Below are 12,233 nucleotides of genomic sequence, written 5' to 3'. Positions count from 1 at the left end.
GCAGGAGGGCCAAGAGCCTGCAGATTAGCCTTCACCCCCTTCACTCCCGGCACTGGGGTTCCCCATCCCGTCTCAATGAACTATCTGGAACCACCATAATTTCCTGTCTATTCCAAAGTCTTAAAGTGTTACCTGGATGCCCGAGGCATTCCTACCCCTGGGCAAGATGCTGAGGCAGCTCTGTGGCCACGTTGACCCCCAACCTCTGCCCCCCTCTCCCCCTGTTGCCTGGCAACCTTCAGTGCCATCCCCAGGTCCTGCACAGCCCCTGGCCTCACTGGAGCCCAAACCGAATCACATCCTTCACAAGCCATGTTCACGTCCTAACCCCCAGTTCCGTGGGTGTGACCCCATCTATAACTGGGATCTCTGGAGAGCCTATTAAAATGAAGCCCAACTGAATCAGAGTGGGCTTTCATCTGGTATCATGGGGTCCTTACGAGCAAAGGGAATTTGGACCCCAAAGCACGAGCCTGAGGAGGACACAGAAGGAGGCGGACGGCCACGAGCCAAGGCTACAGACGTCAGGGAAGGTGGGGCCCGCCGACACCCCGCTTTTGAACTTCTGGCTTCCAAACCGTGAGCCAACACATTCCTGTTGCTTAAGCCAACTGGGGCGTGGAGCTTTGTTACAGCAGCCCTGGCAAACTGGGCCACTCCCAAGCACACATGCAGAAGTCAGGGAAAGAGACAAAAATAAAGCTTTCTTATTCCAGGCATTCGGAGACAGGTTGGAAGAAAATAGTCATGGCCGAATGACAGGTTTCCCAAAAACCCCGTCCCAGAAGCTTTACGGGGAGTATAATGCCACAGCGCGTCCAGTGATGGGGACAGACGGCATGCCCTCTGGATTTTTGCTTTTTGAACACATGTCCCACGGTGAAAATGGCCCTTGCGTACTCCTGGCAGCAGGGCAAAGCGCTGCCATTCTCCCATCCAGCAACAGGGGACACGCGTTCTCTGCCCAAAGCCTTCCCCCTCCCACTCTCAGGCTCACTCCTGGAAATCTAACCATGGGAACAACCCAGAATACGGACCCAACTTCCTGGACAAAAGGAAGTGGCAGTGGTGATGGCTATAGAAGCTGGAAGTTCAGCCATAGGAGAATAGTATGAAATGTTCATCAACACAGAAATGAAAGAGCACTGTGTCGGAGAGTTATGCAAGCAGGAGCATATTTCTCACTACATTATTCAAGCAGTGAAGAGCTGGAAGCAAACTTGTTCAACACTAGAAAAATGATAAACTAATTTATGGCCCATCTACTCAACGGATTATGTAGCCATAAAAAGTTATATTTATGATGACAGTGTCATAGCATGGATAAATGCTTATAATATAACTCTAAGTTTAAAAAAAAAAACAGAGTGCAAAAGCATAGTCTATGGTTACAGTTAAGTCATAAAAAGAGGTAAAGTAGAACAACAACCGAAGGAATGCATGAAAATGCCAACACCGACTGCACTGGCGAGAGCCCATAGTCGAGGACTCTCTGTGTATTTCCCAGGTTTTCTAGAGTGTGTTTATAATCAAATGCATTATTTAAATGTAAACAAGGTCTGCCCACCCCACTTCCCATTTCTGCTTTCATAATTTGAGCACGTAGAGATCTGCACTTCCTGCAACCTGCCTGGGCAGCAAACCTTTGGCGCCGGGAGCCCCAGGCTAGGGTTTGAATCTCAGCTTTGCCAGTTCACCAGCTGTCTGACCTGAGTCATAGCTATACTTTACATCTGCAGCCAGGTCTCATTACTCACACACTCTCGACTTGTGAATTCGCCTACTCACTAAAATGTATCTGTAACTCCAAAATCAACACTGGTGGAGCTTTTGTGGTCATTCGCAGACATGGACAACGCAGCAGAACTCTGAGCTGCCCGACACTCATGTTCCCAGCTGAGCTCGAACAAGGCAACATTCGCTCCACCTTATTTCAGCTTTCATATTGCAAACAAGGGTCCTCCATGCCACATCTTTCATATCTTTGTGCTTTATGTTGGTGATTTGGCTGCTTAAAGGGCCCCCAAGAGCAGTGCTGAAGTGCTATTTAGTTTCCTGAGTGCAAAAAGGCTGTGAGGTGCCTTAGGGAGAACACACGGGTGTTGGATAAGTTCCATTCGGGCAGGAGTTATAGGGCTGCTGGCTGCGAGTTCAATAATAAGGAATCAACGACATATATTAAATGAGGTGTCTTTAAAAAAACACACACACAAAACAGGCTGTGGGCTGATCAGCTGATGAAAATGCTGTGACCAGAAGCTCACAGGAATCTCACCCTCTATTTCCCCTAGGAGCCGTGGTTCAGTATTCATGAAGTCAGTGATCACACGGACTTTGTAGAGCGGAACCACCATGATAATCAAAATCAACTGTGTATGGAAAATGGAAAAAAAAACAAACAGATAATGCCAACCTCACAGGGTTTCTGTGACGATGAAACGGGATCAGGTAAATGACCACTTATCCAAGTGTCCAGGATGTGGTAAATCATGAACATCTGAGAGGCCACCCAGGGGCAGGCTAAGGGCCCAAACGCATGCAGCAGGTATATTTTATTTGTGTACAATAAATATTTGAACCAATATTTAAAAATCCTGAGATTTTACAAAAAGGAAGAATTTCTGTTTCTCTTGAAAGACTGAGATGCCCGACACCATCCAGCCACCCGCTTGGAGTAACTGGTTTTCAGGTCCCACTTTGCCCCAGTCCCTACCACACCCTACTGCCCCTGACACCAAGGCCTTATGTCCGTGGCCATTCATAGATGTGGTGATTTCTTATAGAAAATAAATATTTCTCTATAGTCATATCTCCATCAAAAGATAAACCAGGAGGGGGGATATGGTTCAATAAAAAGGAGAGCAGGCACATGTCTTTGGGGAATTGAAAAATGTATTTACAAGTTTAATTGCAAGTGACGTCTTTCTTTTTTAATATATATATACTCTGAATTGCTCATTTACCTTCCAGCTTAGTCCCTGTGGTGTTTGAGCTTACCAGTCCAGCTCTCCACTCTCTTCACCAGGACATTCTAGCATCACCTCTATGAAATGGGGCAAAACTACATTTTCCAAAGACAAAGCAGTTCTGCATTATTCCAAAAGAACCCAAAGCTCCTGCCTATTCAGAACAGGATATATAAGTTGTTATTAACCAAGACAGAGTGTCCTTTAAATCCTTCAAAAGTCTTAGTATTTATGGTTTTTAATTTTGGGTGAGCATACCCTGAATCTGAAATAAAGACTTCGTCGGTAAGTTTTTCATGAATAAACTACAATAATCGGGTCACATGGCATGGCTATAATTCACGTTGCTTTGAGGGACAGTAGGAGCAGGTTTTCATCACCATCCTCATGAAGACGGAGGGCCTCACGTGAACCCTCGCACCCTCCCCCCTCCAGGGCCAGCCTGCGTCGCAGATCCGCATCACACTCCAGGGTGTGGTGGATGCACCATCTCGGGCTCACCTTGGGCGGCTTCACGCTTTTCCCACGAAGTCTTTTGGAGCGCAACAGCCGTTCCCTCTCCTAGAACGAAACACAGCAGTTTGCATTTTCGGCCAGCCTCACATCACACTAACCAACCCCAACTCGGTCTCCAAGGGCATGACGTACAATGTTGCCGCAGCCGACAGGTGTGCCCGGGCACAGCTTCATCCAGGTGAGCATCCAGTGGATCGCTACTTCTCAAAACTCAGAGCCACCAAGCCGTCCCATTTACGCAAGTCCTTAACCAGACTTGAACCTTACTAGAAATATGCTAAGATTTGCCGGTCCTGTTAAACTGAAGAGTCTGCATTGAGGCTGAAAGCTTTAAAGCACTAGAGGGGCTGGCGTGAGGTCCTGTCTGCTGGCCTGGGTGGTTTTCACCTGGGTCAGCAGCTTGGTGTAAGGAGAGAGTGTGGCTTTGGGGTCACACAGAGCTGGGTTCAAACCCCCGCCGGGCCTCCTCCCGGCCAGGAAACTCACTTTAGTTCTCTCATTCTCAGTTTCTTCCTTTGCTAAATGGGGCTAGAACCTGCCCTGCAGTGTCACTGCAAAGAAGAAATGAGCGCCTGTGGGGGCCTGGTGGCTAACATCAGAGAAACAGCACTCAGAGGAGGAGCAGCTGGAGGAGCAGCTTGTGGTTCCAGAGGAAACCAGCAAATGCTCTCCTTTCTAACCTCGGCTTCCTCTTCCCTCTGGCTGCCAGGAAACTCACAGCTCAACCTGGTGCTCGGCTACAGCTCTTGGGGTCCACAAAAGCTTTCTTCCTGATCTTGACTGACACAATTATTTTTATTTTCCTAAGTGTTGGTTTAGTTTATTATTCCTCTTTCTGCTTGAATGTCATTTTCATCCTAAGTCTTCCGTGTAATGAAGCAGAAATGGATGGATGGATGGATGGATGGAAGGGTGGATGGGTGGATGAGTGGATGGATGAAATGAAAGGAAGATGAAAAGATGCATAGATGGATAGATAGATGGAAGGAAAAACAGAAAAATGAAACGATGACAGAGGGAGGTAAGGAAAGGAGGAGGAGAAGTACGGAGGGAAGGAAGGGAGAAAGGGAGGAAGGAGGAAAGAAGGAGGGAAGGAGGGAGGGTGGATAGATTTAAAAAAATAGAAATACACAGGCAAAGTGAACATAACTTAGCAATGATGGACAAAGCCTTTTCTAGAATCCTGAAGACTGGCTTTTCTACTCTTCAAAGACCCACGAACGGAACCATTACGTGACCTCTTGGACATGCAGAGCACACCCTGCTTCTGAGATCCAGCTACAGGTCACTGAGACGCTCCCTGGCTGGTGCCTGAGCTCAGGCTCCTTTCACAGGCAGCTGCAGAATTCTCTGGAGATAAAATCCCACCTTAAGACATTTGCACCCCCTTCACCATATCCACCCTCCATAAAAATGCCAGGAAGTGTGCACAGTCCTCACAAGTCCTTCAAATCCTGTCTGATTACAGATCAAGATTCAGGGTTTCAGGCTGGAGCTCATTGTCAGAGCAGCTGCTAAGCTAAAAACAAAAATTCAAACACTTCTCAGGGACGGATCACATCTGCTCCATCAAGGCCAAAAAGCCCATCCTTCAAGCCAACGCTGCCACTTAACTGCAGCAAACGGGAGAGACTTGAGACAGAGAGTAGCCATGGAAATCGTTCCCAGGTACCAGGGGCCTCAACCAAGTGGAGGAGAGTGAGGTTTACAGCAGAACCCCCGCAAATGTGAGCAGCATCAGGAAGTGCTGGCCGCGTGCCTCATGGCCCGGGGCCCGCCCCCAGTGCCCGTCCCCGACGCCCCACGTCGCCAGGGCTGCCGGATCAACCACTGTACGCGCCGACCAGCGTGCGCGCCTGCCACCGCGCGCCCACCACCGTGAGTGCCGACCACCGTGCGCGCCAACTAGTGTGCGCACCGGCCACCGTGTGTGCCTACCACCGCGCGCGCCCAACACCACGCACGCCCACCACTGCGCGCGCCGACCCCCGTACACGCCCACCACCGCGCGCGCCGACCACCGTTCACGTCAGCCGCGCGCGCCCAACACCATGCACGCCCACCACTGCGCGCGCCGACCCCCGTACGCGCCCACCACCGCGCGCGCCGACCACCGTTCACGTCAGCCGCGCGCGCCCAACACCATGCACGCCCACCACTGCGCGCGCCGACCCCCGTACGCGCCCACCACCGCGCGCGCCGACCACCGTTCACGTCAGCCGCGCGCGCCCAACACCATGCACGCCCACCACTGCGCGCGCCGACCCCCGTACGCGCCCACCACCGCGCGCGCCGACCACCGTTCACGTCAGCAGCGCGCGCCCAACACCATGCACGCCCACCACTGCGCGCGCCGACCCCCGTACGCGCCCACCACCGCGCGCGCCGACCACCGTTCACGTCAGCCGCGCGCGCCCAACACCATGCACGCCCACCACTGCGCGCGCCGACCCCCGTACACGTCAGCCGCGCGCGCCCAACACCATGCACGCCCACCACTGCGCGCGCCGACCCCCGTACGCGCCCACCACCGCGCGCGCCGACCACCGTTCACGTCAGCCGCGCGCGAGGCGTACCAGCGCGAGGTCGTCGATGACGTGCTGCTGCTCCAGGACCTGCAGCCGCAGGAACTCGATCTCCTGCTCGTCCCTCGTCAGGCTGAGGTCGTTCAAGGACGTGTGCCTCTTCAGGGACGCCTGCGCGGACAGCTTCTCCTTCTGCAGCCGGAGGGGGAGCACCGCGGGGGCGTCCATTCGACGGCATTCGTCAAGGACACGCCGAGGGGGTCAGGGTACCAGCGGTGGGCGGCGGGGCCCGGGGACGGAAGGACGGACGGAGGAGGGAAGGGGATGGCGGCCACCTGGTCCCCACTGGAGGAGGGGCAGGCACTGCAGACAAAAACCCAGCCTGAAGCCAGGCTGTCTGCTCAGGGCCCAGAGAAGGGGAGGCCTGGAACAAGACTTGAAACCTTGAAGAGGGAAGGTTCCAGAAGGAGAGTGTTCCACCCACAGTAACTGCACATCCTCCCACCTGCACCCGCTCTCTCTCAGAGCCTCAGTCTTCTCAGCTGCAAAATGGGAGTGATTCATATCGCTTTAAGCAATGAACCCGGAGCATTCCACAGTCATGTCTAAGAGACCCAACCTGTCCACAAAGACCAGTCATCCTTGTTGGAGCAAAACCATCCCTTACACAAAGCATGGCTCGCCTTCACATACTCAGCCCACCAGGAGCCAAGGCTTCTGTGATGCCTTTGTATGCGACCGTTTCATCTGCTCCAGCACCATGAAATGTTGATATTTCCATTCCCATTTCATGGATGAAGAAACTGAGGCCCAGACAGAAGGAGAGGCAGGGCCAGGAGGTGCTAAGCTGAGATGCAGAGCCGACTGTCTGGCTTCACTCAAGCAATCTGCCCCCAGCCACAGACCCCCACAGCCCTGTGAGTTCCAGAGAGATGGCGGGACGGCTCGGAAGGCTTCCTGGAGGAGGTGGGGAGGGGGGGCCCGATGACTGCGGGCCATGAGGGTCGGGGGCTGGAGAACCCCAGACAGAGACCAAGAGCCCCAGGCGGGGCTGATCCCAGGGGTCCATGACTTACCATGTCTACGTTTTCCCTCGTGAGGTTCTTGATTTTCTCCTCCATCCTCTGGATGCTCTGCAGCAAATCCTCATTCTTCTTGTTCATTCGCTTGTTCTTCTCCACCAGGGGCTTCAGCTGCACCTCCGTCTCCCGAGAGCGTTTCAGCTATGGTGGGAAACAGACAACGTCAAGACCCAGAGGACCAGGTGGACGTGACAGCACAGAGGCGACCGAGGGACCCAATCCGGGCCTTGACAGACAAGGTAAGGCCAAGAGCTCGCAGACACCTGCTTCCACCTGCACTAGTGCACCTGAGCCCCGAGGAAGGTGAAAGGAGGAGGAGGAGGAGGCTGCAGTCAGCGTGGGAGGCCCCAGGTGGTCCGCGGCCTGTGCCGTGGCTGTACTCCACACAGATTTTGGGTCTGGGGGTAACCTGCAGAGGCCGTGGGCCACCCACATAACGGTCAGCCTGGCCTCCGAGCTCCTCCTGGCCACCAGTCCATCTGCATTTGAAACCAACCTGCTTCGGTACAAACCTATAGGACACCCCAAAACTCTTTCATACAACAGATATCCCCATACTTGTTGCCGGGGGCCCAGAGCTAAACATGGCGTCGTCCCGCCCCAGGACACTCACGACGTCCCCTAAAACAGACAACCACTGCGGCCCAGTGGAAGTGCTGCCATTCTCGGTGTGAAGGGCATCTGGGGTGGGGGTCCCCTCCTGTGCCCAGGCCCTGTGCTCCAGGCTGAATCAAAGGGATGGTGTGAGAGGCAGGCCCTCTGGAGTCACTCCCAGACAGAGGTGGGGCAGAGGGCAAAGACAAGCCGGTGAGGCAAGGGCAGGGGGGACTCGGCCAGGTCCACAGACTGGGGGGCAAGGAGCTTCACGTGCAGGGGTCCAGAACAGGAAACAACATGGCACATTCAGGGTCCGTCACTCAGAGCAGTGGGGACACGGCGTGGGCAGTGGGGAAGGGAGGGTGGGGACGGGTGGGCCTGGGTTCAGACAGCTGGAGCCTTCACCATCCAGTCTCCATCCCCAGCACTTGAAAGCGTAGGGGCAGGAGGGCTGCTGGTCAGTCTGCCTTCCAGAACCATCGGTCGCCTGCCTGCCATGTGCACGCAGAGACAGTGCTGCGGTCGGGTGAGAAAGCACAGCAGTGTGCGGGCAGGGATGGGGGGAGCTGGAGGGCTTGGATCCCCAGAGGCACCCACTGCTTCTCCTTCTGAGCAGGGTGTCCTTGGTGACACGCTCATTCGCCAGCTGTGTGACCAGGCCTCAGCTTCCCCATCTATATAATGGGAACAGTGACAGCCTCACCTCATGGACATGTTACAAGTGCTTGGTTATATAGTTGCCAGGATTATTTTTAAATGGCAATAATTAGAAAGCACTTACATGTCCGTCAATATGACAGCCACAAGAACAATTAACGGTTATATCACATACTAACACTGTTCCCACAACAGTGTTAAGTCCTTCCACACCTCCTCTCTCATTTGACCCACACTACAATGCTTTGAGGGGGTACCATCACTGACCCCACTTGATAGACAAGGGTCCTGAGCAGAAAGAGGTGAAGCAATGCACTCAAAGTCACAAAGAAAGTGCTAGAACCGAGACTCAAACACGGGCAGACAGACTGCAGACCCCACTTTCAACCATCAGCATGTACAAGTTAAGATCAAATACTCTGACACCATCCATTAAAATAAAAAATGTATACACCCTTTGAGGCATATATTCTATTTCTAGAAATCCACCCCCACAGAAATCAAGACTCAAGTGTGTCAAGACAGATATGTATCTTCAGGTCAGCATCATTTATAATAGCATAGAAATTTGAAATGGCCCAAATATCCATCATCAGAGGAAAAGCTGAATAAATCATGGTATATTCACACGATGGAATACAACACAGCCATTAAAAAGACAGAGGTAGATCTTTATGACTGATTGGGAATGCTGATTGATAAATTAAGTGAAAAAAGCAAGCTGCAAAAAATACATAGGGAGAAAATTTCCATTTTGTAACCACAAATAAGACAAAACAAGTCTCACAGTGGGGATCAGTTTGTTTATATAAGCATTAAAAACACCTAAGAATCATTCCAAACTGTTAAAGTAGCTACTGAGTGATTTTAAGATGGAAGGGCCAGTTAAGTACTTCAGTGTTGTCTGAATTGTCTCAAGAAGCCTGTATTTTATTCCAAATCTACTCAATAAAATATTATGTAGCTTATGAGGATATCCTTTTAGCTCATGAGTATTTAAGTGAAAAGCGAGGACATAATATTAAATGCACAATCTGATTAACGCTATAGAAAACGTGCCTTTAAGGAGGACTGGGAGGAAGTGAATTTATTTTGGTTCTGTTAAAATTGGGAAATAAGAGGTGACACTTTTTAGAACTTTTCATCCACCATTTCTTCAGCTCCTCTGCAGATGCATTTACTTTCATAAAAAAACTGTAGCATTCGTCTAGTTTATCCAGCAAATTTAACCACGTTCAAGAACTATGGTTAATTTTACTAGAACTTGATTTTTAACCAGAAATTGCAGTTCATTATTTTTTAAATTAGAAAAACATAAGATTTTATGAAAAGGAAAGTAAATAAATAAGCAAAAAATAAAAATAAGCCATCATCACCCCACTAAAGGGAACAACTTCTAGTGTCCAGGATGACGATGTAATTCTGTTCTGTAAACTGCTTTTATCCTTAAATTTATGGTGAGCAAATCTCCGTGTCAATTAAATATGCTACAGCATCGTTCTTAACGACTGTATAATATTTGTTGTACAAACTTTCCAGAATGACTCTGCCCCATGCTTTACTGCTGAACAACTGGGGTTTCTGAGTTTTGCTATTATAAACAACACAGCAATGAACATCTTCTCCATACTTCTCACTGAACTCTCCCAGTTGTTTGCTCAGGATAAATTCCTGCAGAAACAAAGAGCAGTAACCAATTTCTTCCATGAATGTGTGTTAGATTTTTAGTCAGAAAGAAATTAGAATGTCAAGCAAACCAGAAGGCTGCTGCATTGACTTTCTTCTTAAGACACTTTTCACGGCCCCACAGCCATGTGGCCTACAAGGCGCCATCTCCCCACGGGGGCTGATTTACCAGTTCGTTCCTTTCATCTGCCAAGAGGGTATTTCTGTCTTCCAGCTTCCGTATCACCGAATTCAGCTCAGCAATTTTTAGTTGAAATCGCCTCACATCTCGCTCATCCATATGTTGATCCTAAAAAAGAGTCAAGATACAAATGTACTTTTAAGAACCTGGACCCAAAACTACTTTGGAGAAGCTGTACGTTGCTGGTGGGAACGTAAAATGGTGCAGCTGCTGTGGAGAAGCTCGGCTGTTACTCAAAGGTTAAACATAGAATTACTACGGGACCCGGCAATTCCACTCCTGGGTACATATCCGAGAGAAATGAAAACATATGTCCACGTAGGAAGCTGTACACAAATGTTCACAGTGGCGTTATCCATAATAGCCAGAGAGTGGAAACAGCCCAAATGTCCATCAATTCCATCAATGGATGAATGGATAAACAAACCATGGTCCATCCAAATAATGAGATTATTCAGCCAAAAAAGGGAATGAAGTCCTGATACAGGATACAAGATGGAGGAGCCTTGAAACATTACACTAAGTGAAAGAAGCCAGACACAAAGGGCCACAAGGTGTACACGTCCTTTTATATGAAATCTCCAGAATAGGCCAGTGCATAGACAGAGAGCAGATCGGTGATCGCCAGGGGCTGTGGGAAGGGAGGACATGGTTGCTCAATGGGTCCCAAGTATTCTTCTGGAGTGATGAAGCCACTTTGAGACTAGACAGCGGTGGTGGCTGCACATCACTGGGAAAGCACTAACTGCTACTGAGTGGTTCACTTTAAAATGGTTAATTATATGTCATGTGAATGTCCCCTCAACTTAAAAAAGGAAGCATAAATCACTTAAAACACATCTTTCCTAGGTGTGAATGAATGAATGAATGAATGAATGAATGAATGTATAATGGTTTAGCCTCCTCCGTACCTCTATTATGTACCAAGCTGTTGCCCCAAATGCCCTTGACCTTGACCTTGACCTTGCCTGCTGGTCAAGCCCCTCTCATCCTGTAGGGCCCTGACTTGGTCACTTCCTTTACTGACTGGGTCCCCTCGGGGCCTCTTACTGCATGGAACCTGCACTCACATTTTCATTTCTTCCTTTTCTACTGAGCTCCAAGACAACTGAAGGAAAAGGCAGCCAAGTTTCATCTCTGAATTCTCAGTGGGCCTGGGAATGGTGGTAAATGTGGGAAGGAAGAGGGAAGGGACGGAGGGCAGGATGGACAGATGGATGAAAGGGTGGACAGCAGGGAGGGACAGTGGGAGCAAATGGGGTGAGAGGAAGCAGAAGGTGGGCAAGTTGGCTGCAAGAACAGCTGCTAGAAGGAAGGATGGGTGGGCAGGGGGTCAGCATCGTGGGCACTAATCCTTGCACGAGCGGCTGCCCCCACCCCTGCCACTGACCTGGACGCCCATCAGCTCTGACATGTCTCCTATGCCAGGCGGAAGCTCCTTCTTTGGGCTACTGTGGTACCGCTCAGCCTCTTTGACTTGAACCAACTGCTCGTCCAAAGCTTCCTTCTGAAGCAGCAGCTTCTGCGTTTGACCGGTCTGCACACCAAGCTCTTTCTCCAAGGCTAGGATCACCCGATCTTTCCCTTTGATTTCATCCATCTGAAAAAGAGAGAATGAAAAATCAACCATAGGGGCTCACAGCCAGGGAAACCCCTAACCCGCTCTGTGCCTTAGGCCTGGGAAAGGCTTTTGTTTACTGAACTCAGCAAACTCAGGGCCTGGGAGACAAGAACCTGTTCCCTTTACTCTCAGTCTGAGTACGAGGGTGAAAGTGCAGATACTGGGGGCAGAGAGCACTGGGTTCAAGCATCCCACAGGTGCAACCAGATCCCTCCCATAGAAATTGATAAAGGTTCAAGACCCTCTCACCTTGATGAAATAAAAATAAAATAAAATCCTGACCCTCTGTGCCCCTCCAGCCACCACGCTCCTTATGCCCTCCGCAGCTGCGCTGTTTCGTGGAGTTGGTTGCTCCCCCACCTGCATTTCCTCCCATTCCCTCCTTAACCCTCTGTGATCTGC

General features: G+C 50.6%; 1 protein-coding gene across 10 annotated transcripts in view; it reads right to left on the bottom strand.

Moving 5' to 3' along the window:
- Positions 1-12,233, bottom strand: part of JAKMIP1 (janus kinase and microtubule interacting protein 1) — a 194,557-nt gene that overhangs the window by 44,370 nt on the left and 137,954 nt on the right. For all 10 annotated transcript variants that reach the window (XM_037829363.1, XM_037829359.1, XM_037829358.1 and 7 more), the window contains 5 exons: positions 11,601-11,810; positions 10,199-10,318; positions 7,084-7,230; positions 6,059-6,199; positions 3,468-3,527 (listed from right to left, as the gene is read on the bottom strand). In XM_037829363.1, the coding sequence (XP_037685291.1) occupies positions 3,468-3,527; positions 6,059-6,199; positions 7,084-7,230; positions 10,199-10,318; positions 11,601-11,810 (678 nt within the window). The remainder of the gene's footprint in view (positions 1-3,467; positions 3,528-6,058; positions 6,200-7,083; positions 7,231-10,198; positions 10,319-11,600; positions 11,811-12,233) is intronic.

Source organism: Choloepus didactylus, chromosome 3 (genome assembly GCF_015220235.1).
Source record: "Choloepus didactylus isolate mChoDid1 chromosome 3, mChoDid1.pri, whole genome shotgun sequence".
In the NCBI taxonomy this organism is placed as follows: domain Eukaryota; kingdom Metazoa; phylum Chordata; class Mammalia; order Pilosa; family Megalonychidae; genus Choloepus; species Choloepus didactylus.
Note: the sequence above shows the minus strand (reverse complement) of the source record. Positions and strands in the feature narration are given on the sequence as shown.